The sequence below is a fragment of the Neophocaena asiaeorientalis genome, unplaced genomic scaffold, assembly GCF_003031525.2.
Source record: "Neophocaena asiaeorientalis asiaeorientalis breed wild unplaced genomic scaffold, Neophocaena_asiaeorientalis_V1.1 scaffold129, whole genome shotgun sequence".
NCBI classification, from domain to species: Eukaryota; Metazoa; Chordata; class Mammalia; order Artiodactyla; family Phocoenidae; genus Neophocaena; species Neophocaena asiaeorientalis.
Window position 1 is genome coordinate 4,938,193 of NW_020172446.1, and position 19,899 is coordinate 4,958,091.

The 19,899-nt window shown below is 36.2% G+C and overlaps 1 protein-coding gene and 1 non-coding gene across 2 annotated transcripts in view; both read left to right on the forward strand.

Annotated features, from left to right (window-relative positions):
* NSRP1 (nuclear speckle splicing regulatory protein 1) overlaps window positions 1-14,592 on the forward strand; it is a 63,887-nt gene extending 49,295 nt beyond the window's left edge. Inside the window, exons 4-7 of the mRNA XM_024737320.1 lie at window positions 8,945-9,073; window positions 9,979-10,186; window positions 10,940-11,048; window positions 12,994-14,592. Of these exons, the coding sequence (XP_024593088.1) occupies window positions 8,945-9,073; window positions 9,979-10,186; window positions 10,940-11,048; window positions 12,994-14,056 (1,509 nt within the window). The 3' untranslated portion in view covers window positions 14,057-14,592. The remainder of the gene's footprint in view (window positions 1-8,944; window positions 9,074-9,978; window positions 10,187-10,939; window positions 11,049-12,993) is intronic.
* On the forward strand, window positions 4,691-4,830 carry LOC112394544 (U4 spliceosomal RNA). The gene has a single exon (XR_003002173.1). It is a non-coding gene; the product is annotated as a U4 spliceosomal RNA (small nuclear RNA).
* Window positions 14,593-19,899: the final 5,307 nt, after the last annotated feature.

The following is a 19,899-nucleotide window of genomic DNA, read 5'->3' on the forward strand; positions in this document are numbered from 1 at the left end:
CCCTCGTCCCCTGTATCGGCAGGCGGACTCTCAACCCCTGCGCCCCCAGAGAAGCCTTGCCTTTTTTTTTTTTTTTTTAATTAATTAATTTTATAGACCCGGCTCCTTAGTTGCAACATGCATGTGGGATCTAGCTCCCTGACCAGGGATCGAACCAGGGCCACCCCCCGAACTGGGAGCATGGAGTCCCAACCACTGTGCCACCAGGGAAGTCCCTGTGTTGCCTTTTCTTATTCACTTAAAGCATAAGTCCCAAATCTGATTTTATTCTTAACTCTGGCTTGTTCAAATCCGCTTTTTTGATAGTGGGACTTTTTCATAATTTGCCTGGAAATTGGGGATGCTGCTACAGCTCTTCTACCTCTCACCTGCCTGCTGCTGCTATACTACCTTTCACCTTATTTTCCCCACTTGAATGATTCAACTCTTCTGCTTTAATCTCAAACTAAATTTTATCATGAAGAATACCACCTTGATTGTATTTACTAAATCTAAGGGAAAATACTTACTCTTAGAAATGGGGTACTTTATCTGTTAGACCTTTCTTCTTTCCTTTTCTAAATTTTTTATTTATTTTTTATTTATTTATTTTTGGCTGTGTTGAGTCTCCGCTGCTGTGCACAGGCTTTCTCCAGCTGTGGTGAGCGGGGACACCCCCCACTGCAATGTGCAGGCCTGTCTCTGCAGTGGCCTCTCTCTGTGGTGGCCTCTCCTGTCGCGGAGCACAGGCTGCAGGTGTGCAGGCCTCAGTAGCCATGGCGCACCTCAGTAGCAGTTGTGGTGCACAGGCTCAGTAGTTGTGGCACATGGGCTTAGTTGCTCCACAGCATGTGGGATCCTCCTGGACCAGGGCTCGAACCCATGTCCCCTGCATCAGCAGGCGGACTCCCAACCACTGTGCCACCAGGGAAGTCCTTTTCTTTTCTTTTCTCTTTTTTTTTTTTCTTTTGTTTTCTTTTCTCCCCTTCCCTTCTCTCCCCTCTTCTCCTTTCCCATCATTTTTTTTATCTGGCCATCAGGTGCACAGAACTGATGTTGTCAACATTATTATCTTATTCCCTGTTTCACTGGAAAAACTTTTAATATGTCATCATTAAAATAATATTTCCTGTAGGTGTTTGGTAGATACCTGTTTTCAAGCTAAGGCAGTTCTTTTCTGGTCTTGGTTTGAGGTTTTGTTTGTTGTTGTGTTTTATTTTTTGAAAGTCATGCATGAACTATATTCATACCAGTAAATATCAATTTAACTTTAGAAAATCAGTAATGATCACTTCACATAAATGATATAAACACAATATAGGTATAGAGTATTCTTCTTTTTATGTTCCATTGCATTTGGTTTACTAAAATTTCATTAAGGATTTTTGTTTTAAATGTTAAGGAGTTTTTCTTTTTCTTATCATCAGTGAGATTGGCCTGTGATTTTCCTTTTCTTTCACTGTAATTATCCAGATTGAAAAAAATATAAAAGTCTGACAGTCCCAAGATTTAGTGGGTTAAGTTTGTTTCTCATTCATTACTTTCTATCCTGACAAATTAGTGTTTTCTTCATTCTGCTTTCTTTGGCTTTATTTTGTTATTTTTCTTACTTTTTGAAATGAGTGCATAGCTGTTTTCAAAAGCCCTTTCTCTTTTCTAATGTGTTTAAAGCTATACATTTTCCTCTAAGCACTGCTATAGCTGTGCTTTATCTCACAAGTTTTTGGTAAGTAGTACTTTTTATTCAGTTCAAAATATTTTATAATTTCTGTTATGATTTCTTCTTTGATCTGTGGGTTATTTAGAACTTAATTTTTAAACATATAGGGGTTTTTTGTTTCCTTTATGTTACTGATTTTTAACATGATTTCTTTGTGTTCCAAGATGATGCATTGTATTGTTTCATGTCTTTAAAAAATGTGTTGAGATTAACTGTGTGGTCCAGTAGTTTTTAATAAATATTCCTTTGATGCTTGAAAAAATATTCTAAATGGTGTTTTTTGGCCAGTTGTGTGAATCCATATATATTCATACTAATTTTTTTGGTCTCTTAATTACTGAGAGGCATATGTTAAAATCTCCTATTATAGTTTTGGACTTGTCTGTTTTTCCTTAGATTTCTGTTCAGTTTTTACTTTATATATTTTGGGACTTAAGTTAATTGATAATACCCTATACCTACACACATGCCCTCTTGCCACTCTCCCAATATACAAACAAGTAAGTTATCAATTTAAAACAGTGTCCTGTTTCCCTTGCTTTTTGTTGGTGTGATGGTGATGATTTCTTGGATTCCATGTTTTCCTCCTCTGAGTTTTCCAGGTTGGTTTTGGGCAGGGAGCAGCAGTGCTAATTCACCATGTAGGCAGGAGAATTATTGTTTTTCTGAGGTTAAAGTAAATGTTGAAATGTTTTTAAAAATTATTATTTTTTAATAAGCAATATTCCAGAAAAAAAGTTTTTAATTTGGCATGTACATCATTCCAGTCTGATTGTTGACATGTAAAAACCTGAGAATATCAGGTCAGTTCTTTGAATAATTTATACTATCCACCCTATCACTTAAAAGGATCACTTTTATGTTCCACATTGCATTAGGCAATGTACCAATTAAAGAAAAAGTTAAAATGTGTTCTTTCTGTACCTCAGGAACTTACAAGTTGGGACAAGAGGCTAAGATTTGTGAAATAATTAGAAAATAATAACATCAGGAGTATTCTTAGGAACTATGTATTGCAGTACAGAATGTGCCATCAGACTTCAAAAGAAAGACCTAATTGGGGGTAAAAGCCCTCAGAGATGGTCTCGTTTAAGAGGTAGGGGGTGAGCTGGCCTGAAACTCTAGATAAGATTTTGATGGCCTGAAAGCAGGAGGAGGAACATTAAAGTATTTCCCCAGAGAGGACCTACAAACAGCCAGAAAACAATTAACAAGATGGCAATAAGTACATACATATTAGTAATTACTTTAAAGGTAAATGGACCAAATTCTCCAATCAAAAGACATAGAATGGCTGCATGGGTAAAAAACAAGACTCATCTATGTACTGTCTACAAGAGACTTACCTCAGATGTAGGGACACACACAGACTGAAAGCGAAGGGATGGAAAAAGATATTTCATGCAAATGGAAACTAAAAGAAAGGTGAGTATACCAATATCAGACAAAATATACTTTAAAACAAAGACTTTAATAAAAGACAAAGATGGGTATTACATAATGATATAGGGATCAGTCCAACAAAAGTTATAACACTTGTAAATTTTTGTGCACCCAACACAGGAGCACCTAAATATATAAAGCAAACATTAACAGACCTAAAGGGAGAAATTGACAGCAATACAATAATAGCAGGGGACTTTAATACCCCACTTATATCAATGGGTAGATCATCCAGACAGAAAATCAATAAGGAAACATTGGCCTTAAATGACACATTACACCAGATGGACTTAATAGATAGGTACAGAATATTCCATCCAAAAGCAACAGAATACATTCTTCCCAAGTGCTCATGGACTGTTCTCTAGGATAGAACATATGCTAGGCCACAACACAAGTCTTAATCAATTTAAAAAGATTGAAATCATATCAAGCATCATTCTAACCACAGTGGTATGAAATTAGAAATTACAAGGAGAAAGCTGGAAAAATCACAAATATGTGGAGATTAAACAACATGCTACTGAGCAACCAATAGGGCAATGAAGATATCAAAGGAGAAATAAAAAATACCTTGAGATAAAAGACAGTGGAAATACAGCATACCGAAATCCGTGGAATACAACAAAAACAGTTCTAAGATGGGTGTTTAAAGCAATACAGGCCTGCCTCAAGAAACAAAAATCAGAAATCTAAAAGAACTAGAAAAGAACAAATGAAGCCCAAAGCGGAAGGAAGGCAATAGTAAAAATTAGAGCAGAAATAGGAACTAAGGGACTTCCCTGGTGGTGCAGTGGTTAAGAATCCACCTGCCAATGTAGGGGACACGGGTTTGAACCCTGGTCCGGGAAGATCCCACATGCCACGGAGCAACTGAGCCTGTGCACCACACCTACTGACCCTGTGCTCTAGAGCCCGTGAGCCACAGCTACTGAAGCCAGCGTGCCTAGAGCCCATGCTCTGCAACAAGAGAAGCTACTGCAATGAGAAGCCCACGCACAACAAAGAGTAGCCCCTGCTCGCCACAACTAGAGAAAGCCCATGTGCAGCAATGAAGACCCAACACAGCCAAAAATAAATAAATAATAAAAATTTATTTTAAAAAAAGAAGTAGGCACTAAAAAGACAGTAGAAAAGATCAGTGAACTGAAGAGCTGGTTCTTTGAAGAGATAAAATTGACAGACCTTTAGTTAGGCTCACTAAGAAAAAGAGAGGTCTCAAATAAATAAAATCAGAAATGAAAGAGGAGAGATTACAACTGATACCAAAGAAATACAGAGGATCGTAAGAAAATGAATAATTATATTCCAACAAATTGGACAACCTAGAAGAACTGGATAAATTCCTAGAAACATACAATCTTCCAAGACTGAATCATGAGAAAATAGAAAATCTGAATAGACTGATTACTAGTAAGGAGTTCAATCAGTAATCAACTCCCAGCAAACAAAAGTCCAGGACCAGGCTTCACTGGTGAATTCTACCAAATATTTAAAGAAGATTTAATACCAATCCTTCTCAAACTCTTTTAGAAAACAGAAGAGGGGGGCCTTGTGCAGTGGCAGTATCATAGCCAATGAGGTTTATCCGAGGTGTGATATTGCTAATTGAAAACTTTTCCCCATACCCTTCCATGACGACTTGAAATATAGTCGGCACTGGCAATTTTTGACAGTCTCTGCAGAGACTGCATAATAAAATTTAAAAAAAAAAGAAGGAGGGAACTCTTCCAAACTTATTTTTTGTGAGCAGCATTATTCTGATACCAAAACCAGTCAAGGACCCCACAAGAAAAGAAAATTATGGACCAGTATCCCTGATAAACATAGATGCAAAAATCCTCACCAAAATATTAGCAAACCAAATTCAATAATACATTAAAAGGAGCATATGTCATAATCAAGTGGGATTTATTCCAAGGATATCAGGATATTTTAACACCCACAAATCAATCAATGTAATACACCACATTAATAAAATGAAGGACAGAAATCAATGATTATCTCAATAGATGCATAAAAAGCATTTGTTGAAATGCAGCATTACATTTTTGATGAAAACTCTCAACAAAGTGGATATGCATGGAGCATACCTCAACATAGTAAAGTCCATATATGACAAGCCAACCACTAGCATCATACTGAATGGTGAAAAGCTGAAACCTTTTCCCTTAAAATCAGGAAGAAGACAAGGATGCACACTCTTGCCACTTCTATTCAACATGGTATTGGAAGTCCTAGTCACAGCAGTTAGGCAAGAAAAAGAAATAAAAGTCATCCAATTTGGAAAGGAAGAAGTAAAACTATTAATATTTGCAAATGACATGATTTTATGTATGGAAAACTATAAAGACTCTGCCAAAAAAAACTGTTAGAATTAATAAATGAGTTCAGTAAAGTTGCAGGATACAAAATTAATATACAGAAATCTGTTGTTTTTATATACTATCAATGAACTATCAAAAATAAAAATTATGAAAACAATCTCATTTACAGTTGCATCAAAGAGAATAAAATTCTAGGAATAAATTTAGCCAAAGAGGTGAAAGACCTGTACATGGCAAACCATAAAACATTGATGAAAGAAATTGAAGAAGACAAAAATAAATGGAAAGATTCCATGCTCATGAACTGGAAGACTTAATTTTGATTAAATGTTCATATTACCCAAAGCAGTGTACAGATTTAGTGCATTCCCTTTCAAAATTCTAAGGGCATTTTTGATAGAAATGGAACAAGCCATCCTAAAATTTGTGTGGAACCATGAAGATTTCGTCTAGCCAAAACAATCTGGAGAAAGAACAACAAAACAAGAGGTGTCACACTCCCTGATTTCAAACTATATTGCAAAGCTATAGTAATCAAAACAATATGGTATTGGCATAAAAACAGACACATAGGTCATGGAACAGAATAGAGAGCCCATAAATAAACCCATGCATATACAGTCAATCAATTTATGATAAAGGAGGGAAGAATGTACAATGGGGAAAGGACAGTCTCTTCAACACAGTATTGGGAACACTGGACAGCCACATGTGACAGAATGAAACTGGACCACTAGTGTACAGCATGCACAAAAATTAACTCAAAATGGATTAAAGATTTGAATGTAAGACCTGAAACCATAAAACTTCCAGAAGAAAACAGGTGGTAAGTTTCTTGATAACGTTCTTGGTGATATTTTTTTGATCTGACTCCAAAGGCAATGAGCACAAAAGCAAAAATAAACAAATGAAACTATGTCAAACTAAAAAGCTCTGCACAGTGAAGGAAACCATCAACAGAATAAAAGGCATCCTACTGAACATGAGAAGATGCTTGCAAGTCATATATCTGATAAAGGGTTGATATCCAAAATAAAGAACTCATAAGCTCAAAAACAAAAAACAATCCAATTAAAAATGGGCAGATACATGTATAGCTGATAAACTTTGCTGTATAGCAGAAACTAACGCAACGTAAATCAATTATACTCCAATAAAAATTAATTTAAGAAAAAGAAAAAAAAATGGGCAGAGTATCTAAGTAGACATTTTTCCAGAGAAGACATACAGATGGCCAACAAGCACTTGAAAAGATGTTCAACAGCACTAATCATCAGGGAACTAATAATCAAAACCACAGTGAGATATCACATCACACCTGTCAGAATGACTTATGAAAAAGACAACATATAACAAGTGTTGGCAAAAATGTGGAGAAAAGGGAACCCTCGTATACTGTTGGTGGGAATGTAAATTGGTACAGCCAGTATGGAAGATGGTATCGAGCTTCCTCAAAAATTAAAGATAGAGCTACCACATGATCTAGCAATTCCACCTCTGTGTATTTATCCAAAGAAAATGAAAATATTAATTCAAAAAGATACATGCACCCGTGTGTTCATTGCAGCATTATTTATAATGGCCAGGATATGGTAACAACCTAAGGGTCCGTTGACGGGTGAATGGATAAAATATTCCATGCCACACAAATGGAATATTACTCAGCCATAAAAAAAATAAAAAGAAATCTTGCCATTTACAACAACATGGATGGACCTTGAGGGTATCGTGCTAAGTGAAATAAGTCAGAGAAAGACAAATACCATATGATTTCACTTATATGTGGAATCTAAAAAACAAAATGATCAAACAAAACAAAACTCATAGAGAAAAGATTTATGGTTGCCAGAGGGGAGGGGGATGGGGGGTTGGTGAAATCAATGAAGAGGATCAAGAAATACAAAATTCAGGGCTTCCCTGGTGGCGCAGTGGTTGGGAGTCTGCCTGCCAATGCAGGGGACATGGGTTCGGGCCCTGGTCCAGGAAGATCCCACATGCTGCAGAGCAACTAAGCCCATGCACCACAGCTACTGGGCCTGTGCTCTGGAGCCTGCGAGCCACAACTGCTGAGGCCCACGCACCTGGAGCCTGTGCTCCACAACGGGAGAAGCCACTGCAGTGAGAAGCCTGTGTACTGCAGTGGAGAGTGGCCCCTGCTCACTGCAACTAGAGAAAGCCCGCGCAGGAACAAGGACCCAACGTGGCCAAAAATAAAATAAATAAATTTATTTTTAAAAAAAGAAAAAAAAAAGAAAAATACGAAATTCAAGTTATAAAGTAAATAAGTCATGACGATGTAATGTACAGCATGGTTACTGTAGTCAGTAATACTGTATTCAAATTTGAAAATTGCTAGGGAAGTAATCTTAGAAGTTTTTATCATGAGGGGAAAAATTTTTTTTTTGGTGACTTTGTATGGTGACAGATGGTAACTAGACTTACTGTGGTGATCATTTCACAATGTATACAAATGTCAAATCATAATGTAAGTTATACTTCAATGAAAATAAATAAGTATTTCCTTATAATTATTAAAATTTTTTTTTTTTTTTTTTGGCTGCATTGGGTCTTTGTTGCTGTGCACGGGCTTTCTCTAGTTGTGGCAAGTGGGGGCTACTCTTCGTTGCAATACATAGGCTTCTCACTGCGGTGGCTTCTCTTGTTGCGGAGCACAGGCTCTAGGCGTGGGCTTCAATAGTAGCAGCACGTGGGCTCCGTAGTTGTGGCCTGTGAGCCCTAGAGTGTGTGGGCTTCAGTAGTTGAGGCGTGTGGGCTCAGTAGTTGTGGCGTGTGGGCTCTAGGGCTTGTAGACTTCAGTAGTTGTGGTGCACAGGCTCTAGAGCGCAGGCTCAGTAGTTGTGGCTCACGGGCTTAGTTGTTCCGTGGCATGTGGGATTTTCCTGGACCAGGGATTGAACCTGTGTCCCCTGCATTGGCAGGTGGATTCTTAACCACTGTGCCAGTAGGGAAGTCCGTATTAAAATATTTTTATGAAAAATGTATCAGAGACAAAATTTTTTTTAAACTACTTGTATTTCTGTAGTGAATATACTGCTTATTTTAAATTCTGAAGGTGACATCTCTAAAAGTAAAGTATTTTTCAATTACCAAAAAAAAAAGTATTTCCTACCATTTGAAACTTGAACATTTTATTTGGTAACACAAGTAAAAATGATATGGAAGTTTAATATGTAATATAGGCATCTCAAAATTAAGGTTAGGTGTTACTAAGTCATACCCTGGTCCTTTTGTAGATAATTCTGTTTATGTACAAGTGAATAGATAATAATGTTTACTGAACACTTAACTCTCTGTCAGGCTCTATTCTAAGTGCTTTAAGTTTAAAATGTGATTGATACAATTTTTATGATATATTTCTGATTTATGATCCTGTCTCAAAAGAATTACTTAGACTTTTTGTAGTATCTATTAGTTGGCTCATATTTTTGAAACATGTTCAATGTTTTCTTTAAAGACCAAACTGGAAATCCAAAAGGCCCTTGCAGAAGATTCTACTGTATATGAATATGACAGTATTTATGATGAAATGAAGAAAAAAAAGGAAGAAAGTAATCCAAAATTGCTTTTGGGAAAAGACCGAAAGGTTTGTAGCTGAAAATACAAAGTTTCTTTGACCTTGACCTGCATTTTGTAACTTACGCTTATTTCAACATGAGAATGATCTGAGAAAAAGCTTTTAGGTATTTGAAGTGTGAAGAGCCCCTAGTTCCAGATAGTATGGATTTGATTGAGAACCTAGGAAACTATATATTTAGTATCCTAACAGGAGCAAGAGAATTATCTAACAATTTTATAAATTTTGGATTTTTGCTTTAAAACTTCTGCAGATTATTTTTTGAAAGTTTTTCCTAAGAAAGTCTTTGTACTGCTGCTTCTCCTGTTCATGTTTGTGTCTTATAATTTTTTATTGCTTCCTAGCTGGTAGCTGAATCATCTGCATGTAACATGGTCATATTTTTAGTTTGAAAAAACAAGTTAGGGTGTGGAGATTGAATGAAATAAGTTCAAATTTTCTATCACTCTTATTCTTTCACAAAGCACAGACTGGTATTTAAGGATCTTTACACCTTACAGTATCTACAGATAAAGTGGTGCTCTAAAATGATATTAAAGCTACTATTTTAAATGATTATATTTCAACTAATGTGAAAAATTAGTCAGAAGCCTTCCTATTCACGTATCTGTTGAAGTAAGACAATACCATTTTGTAAAAAGGGAGAGAAAAACAGTGGGAAAATGACCTATTTAGCTTGAGATATTTTTTAAATGCCATTTTGAATAACTTTTTGTTTTTATACTTAAATTTCTATTGAGAAGAATATTATTATTTTGCTAGTAAATTTATATTGAATTTTGAGAAGTTGACAGTCCTATTTATTTGGATTTCTATCAATGAATTTCTAGAGTAATAAATTCATGATAAAAATTGAATATTAACAGTTAATTATCTTTGACTCTTTCCTAAATAATCTTATTTTTTCCCCCTAGCCCAAGTACATTCACAACTTACTAAAAGCAGTTGAGATCAGAAAAAAGGAACAGGAAAAAAGAATGGAAAAGAAAATACAAAGAGAACGAGAAATGGAAAAGGGAGAATTTGATGATAAAGAGGCATTTGTAACATCTGCTTATAAGAAAAAACTGCAAGAGAGAGCTGAAGAGGAAGAAAGAGAAAGGAGGGCTGCTGCACTTGAAGGTGAAATGGATAAGGGAGAGGAGTAGCAGGAAACAAACAGGAGAGTTCTGCCCTGTGGTTAACCATTTGCCCGTCACTGAACTTTTAGATTATAATGTTGTCATAATTTATGTATATGAATGCAGGATACAAGATATATGATGTTATGTATATTATAAAACAGGAGATTTTAACTAAAAACACAGTTGCACTCTTAGTAACTATTACTTCTACTGAACTTTACAATTACCTCTCACTTTGTTGCTTAAAGCTATGATTATCACAAGTCATTGCCTTAGAAAATGATTTCAAATGTAAAAACATTGATTACAAGGCATGGAAAGCATGACATTTGTCAAAAGCAGTATAAACTGAGATTTAAATCCTAGTTGTATTTCCTGGGATGAGAAAACTAGAGTAACATCACCCAAGGAGCATTAACTGGGCATTTACAAAAAGAATAACATTAATTCAAGGAAGAACAAAGATGTGCAGAGGCCAAAGAATACCTTAGTGCTTTACTTCATTGCTTCCTACTCGTGGTCATTTCTCAAGGTCTAAGTAAAATGTGTACTTAAAAATAGCTTAATTGGCAAGTGCTTATCAACTTTAAGTGGAAGAAAACCAAATGTATAAGACTTGGTCTAAGCATGTACTATGTGTTCATCTAGAGCACCACTTCATACACTGTGTTACATACTCTGTGCCTGTGAAACTGAACTGCATTTTGCCTTTTTGAATATATTATTCTCACTTTTGCTTTCATTCTCTTAGCACGTTTGGATGTAACCAAGCAGAGCGATCTCAGTGGATTTTATAGGCACCTATTAAATCAAGCAGTTGGTGAAGAGGAAGTACCTACATGCAGCTTTCGTGAAGCCAGGTGAGATGTGGCATATGGAATATTTAGAAGAAAGATACTGTTCATGATTTGTGATTGTGAGATCATTTTAACTCTCTGGAAGTAGAGGATTGCAGTATTGCATATTGTGTTGTTAGCCAAACCTGACCTAATTGAATGAATAACTAGGGATTTACAGTTTTTTAATTAAAAAACTTTTAGTTCAAGTTTATTTTTATTTTACAGTAATTCTACACACATGTTCAGATAGTATATAAAAAGAGAAGTGTATATATATATTTTTTAACATCTTTATTGGAGTATAATTGCTTTACAATGGTGTGTTAGTTTCTGCTTTATAACAAAGTGAATCAGCTATACATATACATATATCCCCACATCTCCTCCCAAAAAGAGAAGTATATTTTTTTCATAAATAGGACCTAGCCTCCATAAAACATAAGATTCACATAATCAAGGGCTTAGAAATACATTATCCAATACGTAGCCGCTAGTTACATGTAGCTGTTTAAATTTAAATTATATTAAATCTAAAATTTTGGTCACAACAGTCACATTTCAAGTATTCCATTGCCACATTTGGCTAGTGGCTACCATATTGGACAGCACAGATATATGGACATTACTATGTAGACATTTTTTTTTTTCTGGCCTTGCTGCACAGCCTGTGGTATCTTAGTTCCCGAACCAGGGATTGAACCAGGGCCCCGGGAGTGAAAGTGCTGAGTCCTAACCACTGGACGGTCAGGGAATTTCCCATTTCTGTAGACATTTCTATTAATACTGGTCTAGAAAGTAAGGATTGGAGGATTTTTGAATAAAATTATAAAATATTATGGGGATGGTGAAATGATTATGGTGTAAGTTTATAGCTGAAGGTAAAATTTGTCTTAAACTTGTATCTAAGGAAATCATTTATTGGAATAGAAACATTCAGATAAGAGGGTCTGAGTCTTTGTTGCTAGGGAAAGAGGAGATGCAGGAGAATGGAATTAAGGATGAAGAGAAGGGATTACACCCCAACTACTAGGTTTTGATTGTAAAATTGATGAGAATTATGAGTCTCAGAAAGCATATTTGAAGACTGAAATTTTTGAATGAAAAATTAGAGTTTCATCTGGAATTGTTGTGAGGCCAGCCGTGAAACTTCATAATGTCATGTAGTAGTTGCAATTCCCAGAGTCTAATAATAGAATTCCTAACTATTAGTGAGTCCTTTAGCCAAGACACTTTTGCCAGCAATTGCTAGAGAGCCATAGTTGTTGCTTTGTTTGTTTGGTAAGTGATTAGTGAGAATAAATGTGTAATGTAAATAAATTAACCATGCTTATTGGCTGGGAAAATGTAGGTGATGTAAACAGTGTTAATGTAACTGATCGTAATAGCTGGATAGATTCTCATATTTCCATTTTGTTGTAAAAGATGCCAAGGGGTAGAGCAGGATGCTGGTGCCTTTTCAGTCATGAGAGGTATTATTTAGTGATATTTAGAATTAGGTTTTGTCACCATTTTGCTGTGAAAAAATTTATCTTCTTCTTCCAGGACTATTTTTAAATATTTTTAAAAATAAAATAAAAATCCAATAAAGCCACAACTTGAACCTCATGTTGTAAACTAGTACTTATCTTCAGAATATATCTTTTCGCAATTATTCTTTGTCTGTGCTTGGCAAAAATGAAGACCTTGCACACACCCCTGCCTGAAGGTTCTAGTGGTCCATACAGAAGGGCTGATTTTTACTTTTTCATTTCTACCAATATTAAAAATATTCGGAATGGTTAGAAAATACTAGTTTGCAGATGTTTACAAGGTAAATAGACAGCAGCACCTTTTCGAATTTAGGATAATCAGAAGGTTTATATAGTGTAGGTGTATTGACTTAAGTACTGATGAACTTTATATGAACACTTCATTTATTTACTATAATTGATAATGTAGCATTTTCTGTTACATTATTTTTCTTAAGGTCTGGGATAAAAGAAGAGAAATCAAAGGGATATTCCGATGAAGTAAGTTCAGAAGACAGAACAACACCTCATGAGAACTGCATTCTCCAAACTGTTGTGAAAGTAGAGGAAAACCCAGATGCAGACAGTGACTTTGATGCTAAGAGCAGTGAGGATGATGAAATGGAAGAAGATAATAAAGTGAACTGCAGAAGGGAAAAGGGCACAGAGACCTTAAAAAATGACTCCAGGCATCACAGAAGTCATACCCACTCACAGTCATCTAGTGAAGAAAGAGAGCATGGTACCAAATACCACACAAAAAGTTCCAAGTCAAGAGGACATGAGAAAAGGGAAGATCAGCACCAAGAGAGACAATCCAGGCAGGACAACTATTACACTGACCGTGATTATCAAAAAGAAAAGAAGGATTCCCATAGGCACAGAGAGGCCAGTTACAGAGATTCACACTGGAAGAGGCATGAACAAGAAGATAGACTGAGGGGAAGAGACCAGAGAGAAAGAAATGATAGGGAATGGAAAAGGGAGAGAGACAGGGAGAAATACCCCTCAAGAGAACAAGAAAGAGACAGACAACGAAATGATTATGACCGACACATTGAGAAAGGAGGAGAGAAGGAAGAGAAAAGCAAAGAAAAGGAAGAGCATATGAAAGCAAGGAAAGAAAGATATGAAAACAGTGATAAATACAGAGATAGAGAAAACCGAGAAGTAAGTGTTCAATCTTCAGAAAGAAATCAAGAAAGAAAGGAAAGCCCAAATTCTAGGGCAAAGGATAGGTTTCTTAACCAGGAAAGAGCCAATAAAATGAGAAACATGGAAAAGGACAAAGAAAGAAACACAGAGAAACCCTCTAGTTCTGAAACATCACTGGGAGCAAAACACAGATTCACAGAGAAATGCCAAGGGACTGGCAAAGAACAAGAGAGGCCACACGAGACAGTGAACAAGTTTGCAAAGCGGAGCAACGAAGAAACTGTAATGTCAGCGAGAGACAGATACTTGGCCCGGCAAATGGCACGGGTTAATGCAAAGACATATATTGAGAAAGAAGATGATTGATAACTGCCCCAGTAGGAAGACCTATGGAAACACAGAAAATTATAATTCCTGGAAAATGTTGAGTGAACACATAAAGGAGTGTGTTAACAGTGGTTGGGAGGGTATTTTAAAATATATTTTCAAAATTCATTTTTGGTTTAGGTTTAAGTCAGAAGTCAATCCTTTTATCTTGAATGTTTAACTAAATTAATATATAATATTTACTTATCAATACCACATTCTTGGTTGTATTCAAGCAACCTAAAGAGTGCTGAATCCCCGTAGGTACTTAATGAGGAAAATTGGCTCCACTACAACCATTAAAAAATAATTTAGATAACTCTTCTATGTTGCATTTGTTGCAGGAGCTGTTTGTTTTATAAATGTCATGTTTCAGATAAAAATATGTGGATTTGAACAGAGAATATTGTTTTACTTTATGTTCTAAAATTTGTATTAAAGTGTAAAATACAGATCACACATCTTGTCTAAGCTTTTTAGCCCACAACATACTCACTTAAATGAAAATAAAAATAGTGATATATTTGTATGTTTAATTGATGCTTATATTTTATTTTAAAAATAATGTCATTCCTGTCATGCTGTAATTCCTCTTTTTTTAAATTAAAAATCACTTTAATTCTGAAACCCTAGCAAGTTAGTAAATTGGTTATGTGTATAAATCAGTTATAGCTGAGGGTGAAAAGATGGAGATACCAGCCTAAAGAAATTACCTAAAGATCCAGGTGGCCTGTTTATGAACATGTCTTGTTTAATATACTCTAAAAAATATAGTACATCTTATTAGAGTTTCTATTTATATATCAAAATAAAACTAAAATTTCTGTACTAAGTCTTTGAAACTTAACCATTTGAAGTTATAAACTGTAAATAATTTATTCACGTGAAAAGGATGAATCATACGGAGAAAACAGTTCTGTTAACAGTCTTCCCATTAAGAAAGTGCTATTTTTATCTCTCATACTTCATGAAGAGTTACCACATTGTCTTATTTTAGAAGGATAAACGTAGTTTAGTAAGAATATTGTCTTTAAGAAAATATATATAAAAGATCAAATTTAGCATTCATAAATCATTTTGTTAATACTTTTTAAACCAGAAAGGAAAAGTAGCAAGAAAGCTAATGCCTGTATCTCTTGACTGACATATTAAATATCAGTTACACCCTAATAATTTAAAACATATCAGTGACAGTGACAAACACTTCAAAAGCACTGACTTTGTGTACACAGAGGGGTGCAGTATAATGTAACTGTGAAAGAGTTAGGGTGAGATCATGGAAGACCATGAGTGACAGGCTAAAAATCTTCAACTTTGGTGGAGAATTGGATTCCTTTGTTAGGGTTGTCATACTAAAGCCATATATTGGGAAGATTTCATTTGACTATAGTATGCAAGATAAAGCCTAGGAGAAAGAGACTGGAAGTGGAGAGATCTGATAAGAAACTGTTGATTTCCCTCTCCCAGTAATTCAGAGACTCAAAGCAGCATGGATGGTTTAGATAGGAAAAGTTACATATTTAAAAAACAAAATTATTTAAGTGTAATCGATTTACATTATTGTGTTTCAGGTATATAGCATAGTGATTCAGTTTTTTTTTTTCAGATTCTATTATAGGTTATTAGAAGATACTGAATGTAATTCCCTGTGCTATATAGTAAAGCATTATTGCTTATTTATTTTATGTACAGTAGTTTATATCTGTTAATCCTATACTCTTAATTTGTCCCTCCTGTCCTCCCTCTCCCCTTTGGAAGCCATAAGCTTGTTTTCTAGGTCTATGAGTCTTTCTGTTTTGTATGTAGATTAATTTGAATTATTTTTTAGAGTCTACATATAAGTGATACAGTATTTGTCTTTCTCTGACTTCACTAAGCATGTTCTTCTCTTGGTCCACCCATGTTGCTGCAAATGGCAATATTTTATTCTTTTTTATGGCTGAGTACTATTCCACTGTGTATATATACTACATCTTCTTAAGCCAGCCTGTTGATGGGCACTTGAGTTGTTTCCATGTCTTGGCTATTGTAAATAGTGTTATGAACATTGCGGTGCACGTATCTTTTCCAAGTAGAGTTTTTGTTTTTTTCTGGATATATACCCAGGAGTGGGATTGCTGGATCATGTGATAGCTCTGTTACATAATACTTTTATTAACCAAGTTTGACATAACTCAGGGAGAAACTGCAAATTAAGGATTTCTTCTCTCTCCTTCCCCAGATGTACAGGTGTTTTTGCCTCTTTGGCATTCACTCCCCCATTTCTGAGAATAGTGCCTTGATTTTCACTTGGGAAAGTACCCTTCACTACTCTTAGTCCAGTGTTTCAAATGGGGCTGTAAGAGCTCCAGGAAGGTATGTGACTCAAGATAGGCCAATTCTGAGACTTGTCATAACTTAAAGTGATGTTTTCCAGTAGAATTCTAGACTGTGAAGATGAAGTAATTCCAGAGTTACATGGGAAAATGAGTGCCTGACTGCCTGACAGAATAAAGCCCACACAAAAGAAAACAGAAATGAGAGGTGAGAAGGACAAAGATCTGATGATTGCTTTTGAAACTTTGGCTCTAGTAGATCATATTTCGATATTTAAACCAGTATTTTTCTCTTGGGCCGATTGGATTTGGATTTCTACCAAAAAAGCCCTATTTGACACAAAAAGGTTCCACCTCTGATAAGTCTGTGCCAAAAATCACCAGAATATTCTTAGTAAGCTTTTAAAAATTGTAGGATAACAAACATAAAGAAAAGCCCATATATCATGAGTACATAATTTAATGGATTTACACAGTGAACATACCCAGTTCAAAAAGAGACCATTACCTACCCCACAGAAGCTCCCCTCAAACCATTTCCCAGTGTATTCCCTGCCTTTAACACCATAGATTAATTTTGCTTGTTTTCTTGATTGTATAATATTTATCCATCTACTGTTGATGGCCATTGAGTTATTTCCATTTGGGGGTTATTATGAATAATGCTTCTAGGAACATTCTTACATTTGTCTTCTAGTATGTACATATATATGTTTTGATTGGGTAGGTCCTAGGAATGGAATTGCTGATCCATAGGGTAAGTATATGTTCATAATAATAGGTAATGTCAGTTTTCCAAAATCAATGTATGAGAGTTACAGTTGCTTCACATTCTTGCTTACACTTGTAATTGTTTAACCTTTGTCTTTTTGTCCTTTAATTTGAGCCGTTCTGGTGGGTGTGATGGTATCTCATAGTTTTATTTTGGGGTTCCCTGATGACTTTCATATTTATTAGCATTTTGATATCAGTTTTGAAGTATCTGTTTCTTTTGCCTGTTGTTTTTAAATTTTATTTATTTATTTTTGGCTGCGCTGGGTCTTTGTTGCTGCGTGTAGGCTTTCTCTAGCTGTGGCTAGTGGGGACTACTCTTTTTCGTGGTGCGCAGGCTTCTCATTGCAGTGGCTTCTCTTGTTGCAGAGCATGGGCTCTATGCGCGGGCTTCAGTAGTTGTGGCGCACGGACTTAGTTGCTCTGCGGCCTGTGGGATCTTCCCGGACCGGGGCACGAACCCGTGTCCCCTGCATTGGCAGGGGGGTTCTTAACCACTGTGCCACCAGGGAAGTCCTGCCTAATTTTTTTTTTTTTTTTTGTGGTACACGGGCCTCTCACTGTTGTGGCCTCTCCCGTTGCGGAGCACAGGCTCCGGACGCGCAGGCTCAGGGGCCATGGCTCACGGGCCCAGCCGCTCCGCGGCATGTGGGATCTTCCCGGACCGGGGCACGAACCCGTGTCCCCTGCATTGGCAGGGGGACTCCCAACCACTGCGCCATCAGGGAAGCCCCTGGCAATAGTTTTTTGACCTGGGTGGTAGTTACTTGGCTGTTCACTCTATCAATTGTAAATGTGTTTTATATATTATTCTGTATGCATAAGATATCTCACAGTAAACATTTTTGTAATTTAAGATTTTTAATATATGAATGGAGGAATGTTGGCCATGCTGGTTAATCTTAGTCATTTCTATAGGAAGAATATGTAGATGTTGATTAGTCAAATGGCTTATGCACAGGGCAGCAGTTCTTTGATAATGAATTATTTGGACCAGTATAAACAAGGGGTTCATTATATTTGTTGCTAGATACGTGTTCTTTTAAATATATGAGGTCTAAAATAATGTACTTAAAAGAAATTATTATGAATTGGTAAACAGCTGTTCCTGTGATTCAGTGTCTTTAATTTTCCTTCTCCCTCCCCTTGTTTACTCCTGTTCCAATCATACCAATTACACAGTGCTGTTTCAAGGTAACCGTGCCTTCTCACATACTAATCGCTTTGCCTGGAAAGTCATGTTTCTGCCTAACTCCTTATTTTTAAAACTGAAGTGTGATTGCCTCCAGAAAACCTCTTATAATACCTTTCTTTGTTTCAGCCACACCTCTGTTTCCTTTTAATTCTGTGGGTAATACCATCACAGCATTATGGTATAATGATTGTATGTTAGTTGTTTGAAGGCAAAGATCTGGTCTCAACTTTGTATGCCCAGTACCTACTATAATAGCTGGCATGAGTGAACGTTTAGAAAAGTTTTTACTTCATTGTTTTAACTTCATTTACTTTAATATCTGTTAAGTATTTCTTAAAATTAGAATTTTAAAACAAGAATGAACTTAGAAATCATCTATAACCCCTCGAATTTAAAATGTTTTTAAGATGGTATGACATCAGGTTTAATAGCTGAGATTTGGAAATCTTGGGTCCACCACTTGCTGCATAATCTTGGACAAATTAAGTTCTCTGAACTTTATTTTTTCCTTATTTGTAATATGAGGATAATAAAAGGGTCTCTTTCATAAGACTGATGTGAGGATTGCTTGAAACAATGTATGTAATGCTGTGCCTGACGTTAGCACACAGTAAATACTAGTGTGTATATATATCATATGTATATATATTGTGTGTATATATGTATATTATTACCCATGAGGAGATGGGGCCAGTAAAGTTGAGTGACTTAAATAAGGTTCCTTAGCTTGGTAGTGGATGAGAAAGGACTTGATCTTGTCTTCTCAATTCTATCTGGTTGCTCTTAACACAGGTGCAGAAAAGTTTTTTTGCTTTTGGTAAAATGTATGACATGAGCCATACTTACTATGGAGGGAAACTAGGCCAGACAAATGACATGAAGTATGCATTATTTTCATGTATTCAGCAAATTGGGGGCTATGTACCAGATATGCTAGAGTCTTCTTAATTGTGTTAAGAAGACAAAGCCTTAAGAATCAAAGGAATACTAAGCAGGAAAGATTTTGGAAAAAGAGTTTAGAGATACACTTTAATACTGAAGTTTCTGTCTTGGGAGATGCTTTGTCCAAGCTTTGCCCATCCCACTATACTGCTAATCCCATTCCTCTCTCTGCCCCTTAAGAAAAGACTATGGCTTTCTTAGGCTATAATTGTAACAATTAATGAATGTAAACCGGTCCTCTTCCTTTTTCACCATCCCTTCCCTAACAATTCAATCCAAAAGCCATTAAGTGGGGCTGAGCAAGGTAAAACTATCATGACCCAGAGCTGGGTGTCACTAAAACACAGTGAAGAGCATCGTGAAGGAGCAGCCCAAATGAATGTGAGGGGTGATCCATGCAGAAAGGAGGTCCATTCAGGATATCTGAGCCCAAGTGGTGGAGGGGGAGGCATCTGTGCAGTGGATGGTGATGGTGACTGCCCACCAAGGGATGTCAGCTTGAGCACGGTGAGAAGGGCATTTGTACAGGGACAGTCCCAACATAAGGTGTCAGAACCTGAATGGGGTAAAAAGGGCTATGTAGGGCTTCCCTGGTGGCGCAGTCGTTGAGAGTCCGCCTG